General features: G+C 35.4%; 2 protein-coding genes across 4 annotated transcripts; one reads left to right on the top strand and one right to left on the bottom strand.

Moving 5' to 3' along the window:
- Positions 1-27: 27 nt before the first annotated feature.
- LOC117572728 (ataxin-1) lies at positions 28-1,827 on the bottom strand. 3 transcript variants are annotated; one of them, XM_034255799.2, is made up of 2 exons: positions 1,267-1,827; positions 28-115 (listed from the first exon to the last, which is right to left on the bottom strand). In XM_034255799.2, exon 1 carries the CDS (start codon positions 1,553-1,555, stop codon positions 1,307-1,309), a length of 249 nt encoding a protein of 82 aa, XP_034111690.1. In that variant the 5' UTR covers positions 1,556-1,827; the 3' UTR covers positions 28-115; positions 1,267-1,306. The 3 variants fall into 3 exon arrangements, with proteins under 3 accessions (XP_034111690.1, XP_051862103.1, XP_051862104.1); XM_052006143.1 differs by lacking the exon at positions 28-115 and adding an exon at positions 154-171; XM_052006144.1 differs by lacking the exon at positions 28-115 and adding an exon at positions 1,088-1,101.
- A 13,069-nt stretch (positions 1,828-14,896) lies between these two features.
- On the top strand, positions 14,897-15,532 carry LOC127565678 (uncharacterized). The gene is made up of 4 exons (XM_052005353.1): positions 14,897-15,016; positions 15,080-15,250; positions 15,307-15,432; positions 15,512-15,532. Exons 1-4 carry the CDS (start codon positions 14,945-14,947, stop codon positions 15,530-15,532), a joined length of 390 nt encoding a protein of 129 aa, XP_051861313.1. The 5' UTR covers positions 14,897-14,944.
- Positions 15,533-16,291: the final 759 nt, after the last annotated feature.

Genomic DNA, 16,291 nt, shown 5'->3' with positions numbered 1-16,291 from the left:
ACAATTTTAGGAATTTATTTATATTTTTTTTTTGCCAGCATATTCAATTTTTAAAGCCGCACACAGTTTTTTTGACGTCCAAACGGAAATTCTTTCACTCGCGCACAGTGAAGTCCTAAAATATTGTGACGTAGGATAAGGGAAAAATTTAAACACTTCCAATGAGTTAGCCTAGAAGCACAATTAAGGTCTTTTGCGCAACTGTGAGAAAACTGCACTCTCTCTTACTTTTGCAGAGAATTGACTCTCTCAATGCCTCGAGACACTTGTTCTCTCTTTGCCACTCTCTGTTTACCTGGCGAAAAATACTTTGTTTATATTTTTGCTAAGGCTGTAACAGCAGAATGCAACAGCCTGCGTAAAGTCTGGGCAAAAGTCTACAAAAACATTGCGCACTCGCAATCAAGGGTTGGGGCAAAGAGAGACAGAGAGAGAGGACAAGGAGTGAGCAAGACCATAATAATTTTCATTTTTAATGTTATTATGTTTATTGACGCGAACTGAGTGTGCTTTAAATAATAAAAATTAATGTAATATAATGCAAAAAATAAATGAAATAGAACTAAGACTTTTTCACGGGAGCACAATAAAAATACTAAACTCTAGACTGAATTTGTTTGTAATACTAAATAAAATCCCTTTTTAAAACTCAGGTTTGCAGCTAAAAATCCTGAATTTGTATACATGAAGAAGCCCTATAGCAACTTGACCACACATCCCCATCAATTAAGTCACCTCATGGTAAGCTCTTGAACTTTTGCCAGTCCTGACTCGTCTGTTACCCTCTTCGTCCTTCAGACACGTGGAACAAAAAAGAATAATCCTTCACATTTCACTTCTTTATTGCCGTGCGTCATGTTGTGGCTCTTTTATGGTTTCGAGCACTTCAAGCCCCACGACCATTAAGTTCCAAGTCCATGCCACAAAACACACACACTGTGGCAAGCATGCAACCATACTTGAGCATATCCTTCGGTTGGGTCGTCTTGACCTTTATTAATAAATTTCCATGTTGCCTTCGCCATGGACATGAAAGTCTACACCTTATAAAACTCTACACAAGCTGCCAGGCACATTATTTTCGAGGCTACTGTAAAAATACTTGTACATAGAGAATAATAAATAAGTAGACGAAAAACTTATATAAAATGAAATGAAAAAGAGCATGAAAAATGGGAATTGTTGGCAGTTGAATTTTGAAATGCCTCGTTAACGAATGGATGAAATTTTGCAAAATATTTTTGGAGATATTTTTGAAGCATTTACCAATTGATGGGCGGGTCAAACACAATAAAACATCAAGAACTCAAAATAATTTTGGCTTATATAGATGCTGTGGCTGTTGTTGTTGGAGTTGTTCTTGTTGTTGTTGCTGATGCTGTAGAAATTCGTCGTGTTGTTGCTGCTGCAGCTGCTGCACATTCTGAGTGTAATTGAAAACTAGTATTAGACTATCCATCATGGATCTCTTCGAGGAGGTCGCAAGTATTATCGAAAGCACCAAAATTGTTGTCAGCAATAAAGCGAAAAACAATAAATAACCAAAAGCGCACATTCGCGTTTTATATTCAAAAACTTTTGGTAGCAGCTCTAAATAGTCAATAGATATACATATATATGCATATATACTATGTCGAGATGTATGTATAACGTTTTCTTATGTATAACAGCGAAAATTTTCACAAAACGTAAAACTTTCTGGTTTCCTTTGAACAGACTCTGTCTGCTGTTGTGTTATATTATTTCAAGCATTTCAAATTGAATTTCATAGCATTTTGTATTAGTTGAGGTTGAGTTTTACACAATTTTCTTGCCACGGACAACCTTTTGGTATATTCTGCACAAAATCGATGGCCAATCGAGGCTCGGGCCAAGACAGAACGCGCGCGTTTCGGAACAAAAATCAACTGCACCCGTTGGGGCTAGACGACGCAGTGAGCTCGAACTGCCGAGCTACCGACCCAACAAAATCCAACCGCAGGAGCTACGAGCAGCCCTCAAAGTGGAACGCATGCGCCGCAACTTCGTGTGTGTGTGTGTGTGTGTGTGTGTGTCGAGGGATTTTTTAGGGGTATGGATTGGGAATGCTGCTTTTTTGGGGGAGGTGGGTTTGAATACCGTATTGGCACGACAGCAATGCTAACAAGTAAGAAAGCTACAGTCGAGTGTACTCGACTGTGAGATACCCGCTACCCATTTTGAATAAAAGAAATATATTTTGCGGTATTTTCTCAAAATATACCAAATATACTGCAAAAATACTAAAAAATATACCGAATGGTATATTTGGTATATAGACATAGTACCGTATTCAAAATATACCATAGACGGCACAATATACCAGATTGTCAGCCAAAGCAACTAAGACCCCTAGTAAGTAGGCGTTTTTGCCCATACAAAAGTATTTCTTAAATAGCTTCCACAATTTTTTTCTGATCGCAACCAAATTTTCAGGGATCATAACTATTATAGTTATTACTGTATATACCAAAATTCGTAACTCTAGTTTTAAAATTACGCTTGTTATTCGATTTTTTTGATTTGCAGGGGCGGAAGTGGGCGTGGCAAAAATTTGAAACAAACTTGATCTGCGTGCAAACATAACAAATGCTGTCGAAAAAAAATTATAGCTCTATCTCTTATAGTCTCTGAGATCTAGGTGTTCATACGGACAGACGGACAGACGGACAGACGGACGGACGGACAGACGGACATGGCTATATCGTCTCGGCTGTTGACGCTGATCAAGAATATATATACTTTATAGGGTCGGAGATGCCTCCTTCTACCTGTTACATACATTTCCTGCCGGCACAAAGTTATAATACCCTTCTACCCTATGGGTAGCGGGTATAAAAATTTCATATATATGTAGGTACGTAGTTCAGCCAGCGCAATAATAACAAAACGCATTGCCTGTCACAAGCTGAGCATAATGAAATTCATTATGCTGTCAGCCTACCAGACGGCACGCTTATTGCGCCCGCCACTGTTCAAGTCCCCCACCATACAGTGGCAGTAAATAGTATATGGACTGTATTTCTTATTACGGTACCGGTTTCACAGTCCGATGACGTAAAATGAAATTCCTATTGATTTCTCATCGCATTGTCGGGAACCTCGAGCCAGCCTGACGCAGAATGATGGTTGCCTAAGAGAGCCTTTTTATGCTCTAGCCTGGTAGTTTCATTGTAATTGCTTTGACATTGAAATTGGCGACATGTGTGACCGCAGTCGAATGGTTAATGGTGGTAACAAAACTACTGCATATTGTCAAAGACAGTTCACCAGTTGGTGAGTTGATAAACTCTCTGAAACGCAGCAAGCTTAACTCAATTAATGAGCTGACAGATTGCATATGGATCAATTAAATCCAAAGTATGGGAAAGGTCTTTCATGGAATATTGATTGAACATCTAAATACATATTATTATTATAAATAATAAATGTGACGAAGAGATTGGTTGCCTAATAAACAAGTAAGAAAGCTACAGTCGAGTGCACTCGACTGTGAGATACCCGCTACCCATTTTGAATAAAAGAAATATATTTTGCGATATTTTTCTCAAAATATACCAAATATACTGCAAAATACTAAAAATATACCAAATACTATATTTGGTATATTGATATAGCACCGCATTCAAAATATACCATAGACGGCACAATATACCAGGTTGTCATCTAAAGCAACTAAGACCCCTAGTAAGTAGGCGTGTTTGCCCATACAAAAGTATTTCTTTAATAACTTCCACAATTTTTATCTGATCGCAACCAAATTTTCAGGAATCATAACTACTATAGTTATTATTGTATAAACCAAAATTGGCAACTCTAGCTTTAAAATTACGCTTGTTATTCGATTTTTTTGATTTGCGGGGGCGGAAGTGGGCGTGGCAAAAATTTGAAACAAACTTGATCTGCGTGCAAACATAACAAATGCTGTCGAAAAAAAATTATAGCTCTATCTCTTATAGTCTCTGAGATCTAGGTGTTCATACGGACAGACGGACAGACACACAGACGGACAGACGGACAGACGGACATGGCTATATCGTCTCGGCTGTTGACGCTGATCAAAAATATATATACTTTATAGGGTCGGAGATGCCTCCTTCTACCTGTTACATACATTTCCTGCCGGCACAAAGTTATAATACCCTTCTACCCTATGGGTAGCGGGTATAAAAATTGATATACAAATTATAGAAATGGATATGTCAATTTCTATGATATCAACTACTAAGTAATTCAATTTATTTTAAAATTGTTAGCAAATAATTTGTTTGAGCATTGAAAGACTGGAAATATACATGAAATGAATCTGAAATAGAACATGTTGTTTGAACAAAAATTGCAAAAAAAAAAAAAAAATACTATTCGGTTCCCTTTATTTAAGTGAGCAAAATGAAAAAATATCACAGCTTAAATGATTGAATGGCTTATAGTATTGAGTCCTTTAATTCATCCAATCAGCTATTGCGTAAGACAATCGAAATACTTCATACTCGTTTTGAATAAAAGTGAAACACACTAAAATGTGAGAGGGGCTAATGTAAAACACTCCGTTTTAAAATATATTCAATATTAAAATATACAATTACGTTTAAAATTATCACATAAATTACAAAATGGATCCATCAGTACCTGACCTTTAACATTCCTTCTTAAATAATTTTAATTTTTACACCGACAACAATTTTTATTGTGAGAATCTATTTTTAAAATGTCTTAAACCATCTAAATCGTGAGTACTAATAATAATTTTTGTGAAAAAATAATTATTAAAGTCTCCAAAACGGATACGGCCATTCATTTCTTTTATACCAAGGCAAACGGATATAAAAATATCTGATTTGATATTGTAATGCATTGTTACGCATATGAGCTGTTGACAATAAATTTGCGATTTTTGATTGATATTTCAAATAATTGGTATATAAATTGTCTTAACAAAAATGAAAGCAAAAATTCATTTTGCTTGGAACACAACGCATTACAAATAAAAATAACAATCAATCCCACGAGCCGAACAACGGATAAAGTCTTAAAAATAACAAACAACTGCAGCAAAATCCTTTATAAGCCATTGCATTTTTTTGTTGCGAGACTTGAACGATGAATCCTGCAAGCGACGCGTCGCCCACACGCAGAGTGCCTCCCACTCTTTCTCTCTCTCTCTCTCTCTCTCAATTCCTCCTCCCTTCGCTATAGCAACTCGTTCTAAGCATTGTGCGTGGCATTTTGGCTGTGTGGCTACGGCTATGACTGTGGCATGTGTGTAAATTACGGCGGGGCGATGATGGAAATTCTATTTGCTGCGCAGTAAAGGACACAGGACACGCGAACGTAGCGACGTAGGGGCGGCAACCAACCCAAATAATATCGAACGGATTTTGAAATAATAAAAAAAAAAAAAAAAAACGACGACGCAGTGAAGGATTCTGTAGTAGGAGCAGCTTCATCAGGAGCAACTTTCGAAGTGCACGTGGGCGGTTCTTTATGTTTTATACTCTTCACACAGCCATTGACTTAAAGCACATTCGCATGCCCATTCCAAGTGCCAAACGAGCACATACTGCGTCAATGTCAATGACAGTTCATGTACTTGTTGTACGCAGGGTGTGCGCCACAGAGGATGAGAGATATTTGTGGCAGCGTCATGCTGCAGGTTCGCTGACATTCAAGCTATTAAAAAGACGCACTTGACTACCTCAAAATTGTTAGCGAAAATCTAAAGCACAGCTTGAGGCGCATTTTTAAAATGAATTGAAATTGTGTTTTAATTTGATGCTTTGAGGCTATTCAATTAATCTGAAGTGTGTGTTGTCAGCTTTTAATTAAGCTCAAATTAAAATGTATCTACAACACGTCCCCTGACCGAAAATGCTTTCCTTAAAGCGTCATACGCACAGCGAGCGGCAAATGGCGACGTCTGTGTTATCCATTAATTCTAGTACATAAACCAAATGCGATTTGTTATTTAAATTATCGCAGTGCCAGCAAGAAGCAAACAGCGCTGAGTCCCACGCAAAAACAAGAACACAACACACACACAGACACACATACATAAGTGTATATATGTGTATTTATGTATACACATGAACACAGTCCACAGTTCACACAGTGAAGCGGATGACTCATTCACCGAGTCCTCACACAAAGGCGCATGTTCGTGCCAAGTTGTTGGTTGTTGCTTGGTTTGTTGTTGCCACAGTTGCTGCTTGAACTGGCACCTACCAAGTCAGCAGGAGCAGCAGCAGTCAAGCTGGTGAATCATCTTTTGAGGCGCGCGCGTTTCCTGCCCAGCTCCCACCCAACGAATTCCCCACAGAAGCAACTCACACTTTGTTTGCCACTCGGTTTTTATGAGGCAAATAATCAACTGGCGTCTGCCAGTTACACAAAGAAGCAATTTCAAATCAAATATTGTAGCAATCTTGATCAGAGCTTAAAGTTAACAACTTGATTTTAAATTTGTACTGCCAAAATCAATTGTAGCTTCAAACGTTCAAAATAGAGTTGAAAATAGTCTGTTAGGCATAAATATTATAAACATTTCTGACTCAATCTAAAATAGTGGCCACTTCAACATTGTTGTTTGGCACTTGCTTTAGTTTTTCCCATAAGTAACTCATAATTTCAAGGTCTGTTTACGGTTTTCCTGTTTTCTTTTTTTGTGTCATTTCTTTATCACGAATACCCCTAATGGCAGTGCTGCCAGCAATGTTGTAACTTTCGGTGCCGACTTGTCGCCACTTCTTCTACGTATGTGTGTGTGTGTGTGTGTGTAGTCAAAACACGCACAGCAGCAGGAGTGCAAATGTGAGCATACTTTTAGGCGCGCGTGCTGAACTTAACGAAAGTTGTCCAAGCCAGGGCTGGCTACTAAAAACATGGTGACTAGCCACGCCCCATTGCCATTAAATGCATCTGTCTACAACATGCACTATGCTGCAAGTAGCAGCTGCAACGTCAACTGCAATTTCAGTTCAAACCCCCCACAAAAATGGGGCGACCTGTTCGACTAAAATGAGCTGTTCCCGTGGCGAATATTAAGAACACTTAAAAGTGCTGGACCCATAAATCATGCGGCGTCGCTTCCCAAATTATGCAGTGGGGCGCTGTGATGATGGTGGAGTAAAAAACCACATAGCGCACAGAGCGTTGGCTCGCCGACGGGTGTTAATACGATTCTGCAATATTTAAAACAAAATGCCCACAAAAAGTGTGCACCAGGAAGCCATTTTATGTCCTTCTGTGCTTCATAAAGTGCTCGGCCAGGTGAGGTGAGCTAGGCAACTGCGTGCGGTTTGCTCACAACTCGAATTCCTCCATTTCTTCTCCTTTTTTATACTTTTCGTCCGCACCGCGGAAATTTATGTTTATTGCTTCGCTGTTTGTTTTACCCTAACCAAAAAGAATCAGGGTATTCTACATTTTGCATAGCAATTGCCATAGCTTCAATCTACTACATTACCTATGTTATTGCGTGTAAATCGATGGCTTTAGTACACTTTAAATGCATTCTATGCTTTAACTAAAACTAAGCAAATCGAATCGCTTTGATAATAATCAATAAACCATAATATATAAATATATTATTATAGTTTTTACTGTGTATTATTGTTTAAATGTATTGATCGGAAGAATTAAAAAAAGAAATCCAAAAACTTTTACCAAATATTTGAAATAGAGTATAAAATAGCCGAGAGTTTTCGGCTCAAAGCGCTTGAACTTGTTTTATTTAAGTTCACAGTCTTCGGTATGTTCGAAACCTTTTTTCATTCTTTCCTTTTTTGTTTTTCACTTTGCTCCCGTTTCAAGTATATTTTCACTTATTCATGCTTTTTAGCAGCCACTTATTCTGTGACATTAAAACCAAATATGGGCTCCCTGCGGTAAAACTAAAGACTAGCAGAAAAAAATGGTACATACAAAATTAAATTCTCTAAATTTATCTAAAATTGTTATTTCTTCTGAAAACTTAAAGTAAAGATTGCATTATACATTTTTGTTAATAGAAGAATAAGAAAATATGTAGCAAAAATACATTTTTTCTTGTGATTAATTCATGTGTTTTTTTTTTATTTTTAAGATCTTCTAACAATTTTTATAAAGTAAAACTCTATTGAAACTACTTTCTTTAAAATTATTTTCACTAAACGTTATACGTCATATTTCTTTCGGTGAAGGCGTACTTTGTAAACATATTCGGAAACAAAATAGAATTTTACTTGTTGCGATTGATTTGTTTTACATTATTTTTGTGCATTATACACCTTCGTCTTTTTACATTGTGCAATATACATATTCGTATATATGTAGATCCCTTCCTACAAACCCTCTTATTAAAATAACAAAAAATTTTAAATCACAATGTAACCTGCACTACACATTGTTATACTTTGCGGTAACGTCGTTTACTAAATAAAAACTAAATACTTATTTAATTTAAAATAGGTAATTTTTTAATTATGTTATTTGAAGTTTCTTAGAAATCAAATATAGTTGTTTTTTATTCAAAAATGGAAAAATTATCATAAAAAAAGATACTTTCATTTTTAGTAGCGTGCGACACAACACAATGTGTACAAGTATTTCATAAATTATAAATATAAGTTTACCCTAATTCGATTTTAGGTCATTCAAGGAACAGTTGGAAGCATATCTTTTAAATTTTGTGCACATTTTCATTTTTTAAACCAAATCTAGCAATATACCAGAACTAACAACTTGTAATATTATAGAAAATCAAAATGGAATTAATTTTTTCTATATTAGAAATAAGTGTTACATACTCTTTAAATAGGTAGAAATATATACTATATAAAATATCCCAGGCCGCACCCCATCAAAAGCTGTTCTTCTGACGCACACTTGGAAAGTTTGCATTGTCAACTGATGCGCAAATAGGAAACAGATCGCCCACACAATGTTGGACGGATGGAAAGGAAACTTGGACACCGATATGAGAGTGAACAATACTTCTGTGCGATACAGCGCAAATTACTTTTTACGTCGTAAAAAGGTAAAGGGTAAATAAGTACAGTAAGGTCATGCATTCAGTGTAGAATTAATAATGTAATAGAAAATTAATTTGATATAGATATACATACATTTTTATATAGCAATTAATATATTTGCGGTGATTGTTGTAACGAGATAAGCAAAACATATAAAATAAAATCGATTCAATATCTATTATCTAGAATATACATTCTAGATTGTGATATTAGTCATATATGAAGTGATTACAAAATAACATAAATGCCGGAATTTGTGCCCTAATAAATAGGTGTATGATTAGAGGGAATCCCTAAAGAAGGAATCGATGTTGTCAAAACCTACTTGTAAATGCGTATATCAATATTATAAAAATGTCAAAATCTCATACAATTTAGTGTATTTAATACATTTAAAGACAACTGTGTACAACATCACATAAAGACAAAACGTGCAAGTGTAGGCAAAGAAAATGTATCACTTCTGATTTTTTTAATTGATGCAACAACAACTTGTCAACTTTTGCCATAATTAATTTGAAACAATCATAAAGTAATAATCATTATCGTAATGATCTGCCAGAGTGGCAAATAGTTAGAACTCGCCTCGCAACACTTGCAACCCAATGCGTTCGCTTGACGTCAATTGTCAGTTGAGGCACGCGGTCAATTTGCAATATGATAACGATAACGATAACAACAACAAAAGAAAATCTACACACAGAGAAACGCGTGGGCAGCGCCTGGCTGTGGGCAACAGAAAATGTGAAAGCGTCTGATAGCAGCTTCGTTGTCTCTCTGTTGGCTGACGGTGATGCTGATGACAGGTTGCACCATATGCTCGCGGTGGCAAATGGCAAATTGCAAAAACAAAATGTGAGAGGCGTTTATTTTTAGTCCGTCGCAAGGAGTTCGCAAATCAGGATGGCCAAAAGGAATGGGAGGAGGGACAACAGCTGGCAACAACAGCAACAGGATAAGGAATCACAATCAGTATGTGTGTGTGTCTCGGATTCATGCGTATGCGCACATCAGGACTCTGCTACAGTCCTGCCTTGGAATATTGATTTTTCACAGAAAACTTTGAATACATATTCACGGTTGGCCGCTTAGTCACCCCGTCACCAAAAGTGAATGCCATCGATAAAACGAAAATAGTTTAAACAAATTAACGCGCTACTCACGTTCAATGCAAATTAATCAGCTGCTGCCTCTTCTATTACTCTCGCTGACTCGAAGACAATCCTTGTCGCAGTAGCTTGTCACACTCAGCACCAATGTTTGTTGCACACCTTTACGATTTTTTTTTTTTTAATTTGCTTGCACAGTTTTTGGTATTGTATTTGTTTAAAACGATTGCATGTTGAAATTGATTAGTCTTTGTTTCATTTGCAGCGCAATTGCATTGCAATTTTCCGCAATGGCGAACCGAACGCGAACGCACGCCAAGAGACTCTGAGTACGTGCATGTTCCAAATGTTACGCGTGCTGGAAATTGTTTGCAGCTGCGCACCGGGGCATGGGAAAACTAGGAAAAGCCGCACTAAGTGAGTTTTCCGCCCACTCAGGCGTCGGCCAGCCTGAGTTTGTTTTTGTTGTGGCCAGCAAACAGCTGACGCTATCTTAATGAGTATTAGGAAACAGTGTTGCTTAACTGCAGTGTAAAAACAGCTGGAACAGGGTGTAGCATGTCACACCTCACATAATGTATGCCCCGTTTCCACCACACTTTTTCGTTCGAATGTAAAACTCATAAGAAAAAACTCGGTTTTTCTACGTTCACTAGCTACATGAAAATATCGATAACTTACGGAGAAATATCGAACACACTTTTTTGGTAATCACGCGATATCTTATCGATGTGACAACGAAAAATAGGCTCACCGCTCATCAAACAGCTGACAATTAAGTGCGCCAGGGTATGAAAATAGAAATAAAAAATTTTATTTTGCCTATTTTCTCCAGCAATCTTGTGGAGGTATGCGAAGATGACGAGGTCCTACTCTATGGCGATTGGAAGACAAGATATAATGTCACAGTTATTATGTAATTATTTTGGTTTGGTTCTCTCAACACATTTGCTACTGGAGGCGGCACAACAACGCGAATGTATCTATTGCCGTATCGCCGACTGTTGTCGGAAAGGATTTACCTATGGCTACTATTTTCGTGGTCTGTGGTGACACGATATTAAATTCCGTTACACGATTAAGCAGTTGTTGCCTCGCAACCAGCGGAAGGTCCAACACCTTTAGCTGAAGTTGCTATTAGAGCATCGGTGATTAAGGTGTCGGATTCACAGAAGATGAAATTCAGTTTACCGCAACCGCCGCTTTTGCGCTTCAAAAGCTTTACGCATAGCGAGCACTTCTATTTGCAGGTCTATGACTATCAGGAGCAATATGCATGGGCTGGTCGTGGTGGCCGTCCACTCCATGCATAAAGTAAATAATATATATGGAGTGGATCATAGCGTATGTAATTGACGCGCATTCGTTTCTTAAGGACTTTAAGTGGGTGTCTACTCAGACATGAAACTCGCTGGCCAATGCCACCGAGCAGTCACTGGTGCATCTGTAGCTATGACTGCTGCTATAATTACAGCTGTTGCTGAAGCCTCAACCAGAACGTTCTGCAACAAATCAAAATATCACGCGGCTGATTCGATGCAAACCAAGTCAAAGTCAAATTCAAACTCTAAATCGATGATAAAAGCAATCTGAAAACCAGTCTCAAATAAAAAAGATAGTAATCAAGAAATGCTACTCGAATATACCGTGTACCGTGTAGGAAATGGAATATGTGCGATTTCTTAGTACTATATATGTATATGTATGTATAAACGATAATTTGAATGATGTTGATACTTATGGACATGCTTACAACAAAAAAACTTCTACTTTTCAAATATAACTTTGTACCTCGTCGACTATAAAAAACGAAAAGAAATTAAAGTAGCAATTTTAGCAATCTCGTGGCGTAGCATTCACGAAGAAATGTTGTGGGACAAAAACTCACACACATACGTATATAAATGTGTGAGAAGTAACAAAATATTACATAGCCGCCAATAATTATACTTTCAAATGAAAATATCTATCATGTGTATTTGTCTAAATATCCTCAAATATACATTTCTATCATAAAACAGTTTTTTTTTTAACCTGCGATAAGCGGCCTAGTAACATTGTGTGCTTAAATCGTAAATATATGTATGTGATTTGGGTTTGTTATATTTTCAATAAGAAACATTAATTTTGAAATTAAACAGACTTTAAAGTGATCATAATTATTATAATTATCTTATATAATTGGTATACTTTTCATTACATCATTTTTGAAAACGTTATCAATTGGAAATGCCATCTGAACTCTGTTTACGATTATTATTACTGTCAACTATTTTCAACTGGGACTCTTTTAACAAACACAAGGAGCAAAGTGGTACACATATAATATATAATTATATTTTGCTGTTCCTATTGCCAATATGATTTCCCGAAAATTGTTATAAATAAACGAGGAAACAAAATTGTTAAAAGCATTCTTTTATTATGGTAATGTTTTTGGTATTGGTTTTTATACCCGCTACTCATAGGGTAGAAGGGTATTATAACTTTGTGCCGGCAGGAAATGTATGTAACAGGTAGAAGGAGGCATCTCCGACCTTAAAGTATATATATTCTTCATCAGCGTCAACAGCCGAGACGATTTAGCCATGCCCGTCTGTATGTCTGTGTGTCTGTCCGTATGAAACACTGGATCTAAGAGATAGAGCAATAATTTTTCGACAGCATATGTTATGTTTGCACGCAGATTAAGTTTGTTTCAAATGTTGCCACGCCCCCAGCCTGCCCCCGCAAATCAAAAAAATCGAATAACAAACGTAATTTTAAAGCTAGAGCTCCAAATTTTGGTGTATACAATAATAATCGTAGTAGTTATATAGTAGATTCCTGAAAATTTGGTTGCGATCAGATAAAAATTGTGGAAGTTATTAAAGAAATACTTTTGTATGGGCAAAAACGCCTACTTACTAGGGGTCTTAATTGCTTTTGCCGACAATCTGGGACATTGTGCCGTCTATGGTATATTTAGCTTTTATTCAAAATGGGTAGCGGGTATCTCACAGTCGAGCACACTCGACTAGCTTTCTAACTTGTTATATTTAAGCTTAATAAAAAATTCATTATGTTTAATAAAGCTTTTGACTTATGCAAAATAATGTAATTTTCAACTCATATTTTATCATCCTCGAAATTCGAATATGAATTTTTCTCAAGAAATCACGAAAATCATCGTGATATCAATGGCATGTAAATGTAAATTTATTAATTTCAAAACTATTTTTTCGATTTTTTTTAGGTTTTTTTTTAATTCTGTTTTTATAAAATATTTTAGTTTTATTTTAAAATTATATGTTTTTTAATACCAAATTGAATTTAATTTCTGGAATTAAAAAAAAGTCAACTGTTATTTCAAGAATTTATTTTTGTGATCAAAATATTACTCAAGTTAAGAAATTTATTATAGTTTTTAGATCGAAATTTTTCTCTCAGTGTGTTTGCTCATTGCGGTTGATACCACTTAACTCACTTAATTAATCATGAAGTTTCAATAATTATTTTGTCATTTGATTTGAAATATAATTCGTATTTTTAATCTTCAATCAATAAATTATATTTGTCAAAAATTATTGTTATTGACGTAGTAGAATACCCTGTTAGAATTAAAAAAAGAATGGGACGGTAAAATGTATGTAATCAGTTAAAGGATCTAAAATAAAACTAAATTTTGCCTTGTTCATGTCCCATCTATATAAATATTTTTAGTGGAGGGAAAATAAAAGCCTTATATTGATCGTGTTCGACATCAAATTACCCAGAATTATTCAATTCAAATATTTTTTGTATTTATTTTTATTTTTTTGTGAAAATGTAGTTTAAGATTGTTACAAATTAACATTTCTTTTTAAGAGTAATTCGTAAAATCAATAGTATTTCAAGGTATCTTGCAGTCGTGCATTCTTAACAAAAAACAAGTAAGAAAATTACAGTCGAGTGTGCTCGACTGTGAGATACCCGTACCTATTTTGAATAAAAGCAAAATATTGCGGTATTTTTTTCAAAATATACCAAAAATGCAAAGATAGTAAAAATATACCAAATGGTATTTTTGTTATATCGATATAGTACCTCATTAAAAATATACCATAGACGGCATAATATACCAGATTTTCGGCCAAAGCAATTAAGACCCCTAGTAAGTAGGCGTTTTTGCCCATACAAAAGTATTTCTTTAATAACTTCCACAATTTTTATCTGATCGCAAACAAATTTTCAGGAATCACAACTACTATAAATATTATTGTACGTACCAAAATTCGCAGCTCTAGCTCTTACGCTTGTTAATCGTTTTTTTTTTGATTTGCGGGGGCGGAAGTAGGCGTGGCAAAAATTTGAAACAAACTTGATCTGCGTGCAAACATAACAAATGCTGTCGAAAATTATAGCTCTATCTCTTATAGTCTCTGAGATCCAGTGTTTCACACGGAAAGACGGACAGACACTCAGACGGACAGACGGACAGACGGACATGGCTAGATCGCCTCGGCTATTGATGCTGATAAAGAATATATATACTTTATAAGGTCGGAGATGCCTCCTTCTACCTGTTACATACATTTCCTGCCGGCACAAAGTTATAATACCCTTCTACCCTATGGGTAGCGGGTATAATGATCTTAAAAATTTTACACATTATTAAAAGCAATTCCGCCTACCATTTATGTATTTGAAATTGGACACATCATGTGGGCTCCGTTTATTCTTTTATTATTTTTCAACGGCGGCTTGTCAACCCGAATGGCTCGTTTTACAAACCTAAAGTGTAAAGTGTTGGATCCATCTTATTGCGTATATGATAAGTGTCACCTTAAAATGCTTGGCCGAGGAATTGTGGGAATAAACGTGGAAGCAAAACTTTTAAAGGGGCCCTTCTATAATGCAAAGGTTTGTATAATAGGTATATTAAAATATTTTTATTACATGAATTTTAATGGTTTGAAATTTTAGGTAAACCTCAGCCTTTGGCGTAAATTCAATGGTTTTCGTCCATTTATGTTCAATGTGACCTTTGATTTTTGCAAATTTATGTCAAAATCAAATTCCACCTTATCATTTCAAAAAATATTTCTGGATGCTCTCGGTACGAAATCGAATCTAAATCACTCTTGTCCTTATAAGGTATGTTAATTTAAAATATTCATTGAAACTAAGAAAGAATAGTAATTACATTGCAGAAGGAAATTGTGGTGCGTGATTTGGTATTCGAGAACGATTTTTTGAAGTTCTTGCCATTACCATCTGGGGAGTATCAAATTCAATTAATTGCGGCTACGGACAATGATTGGAAAACTAAAGTGGATGTAAATTTTTTTTTTTCAGAGGAAAATTATAAGAACAATTAGAATTACTATTGAATTAATTTTGTTAATAATTGTTTAGAATCACTGCAAATGTGCATAATAATTCTCTTAAAATGGGTGTCAAACACCTCCTTATAAATAAATAGCAATTGTATTTATAATTTCAATTTTATACCCGCTACCCGTACGGTAGTAGGATATTAAAAATTTTTGCCTGCAGGGAATAAATGTAACAAACAAAAGGAGGCTTCTCCTACTTCATAAAATATAATATATCATATATGTTCTTAATCAACGTTAACAGCCGAGAGGATATCCTCATATGTCTGTCTTTCTATTTGACTATAAGAGATAGAGCTTGGCCAGCTCTAATAACTTTAGCAAGCAGATTAAGTTTGTTTAAGATTTTTGTTACGCCTATTATAAATAATTTGGTTCCGATCAGATAAAAATTGCAGATGTTATTAAATAAATTAGTCCATGGCCTTAGTAGCTAGCACTCCCTTCTTTTAGTTATTATATTATTTTGTATAAAAATTAACATATTATAAATAAATAATAAATAAAAAATTTTGGTTCTTAGCATATTCTGTACTTTGATTTCAAATGTAATATTTTATCAATATACCAACTGTAAACTTTGGTATATTCTAGGACCTTTTTTAGTGTATTAATTTTACAAATGTTAGGAATTGTACCGCACAGTCAAGCATACTTGACTGCAGCTTTCCTACTTGTTTTGTCTGAACGCATAGATGTCAAAGACAGGTAATAAGACTTTATATAGACATTTTTTAGATGAAATAAAAATAATATTTGTGTTTATTCTTTAAATTAGTAATTACACAGATGGAAAAAA

Source organism: Drosophila albomicans, chromosome 3 (genome assembly GCF_009650485.2).
Source record: "Drosophila albomicans strain 15112-1751.03 chromosome 3, ASM965048v2, whole genome shotgun sequence".
NCBI classification, from domain to species: Eukaryota; Metazoa; Arthropoda; class Insecta; order Diptera; family Drosophilidae; genus Drosophila; species Drosophila albomicans.
This window is presented reverse-complemented; position numbering and strand designations above follow the sequence as displayed.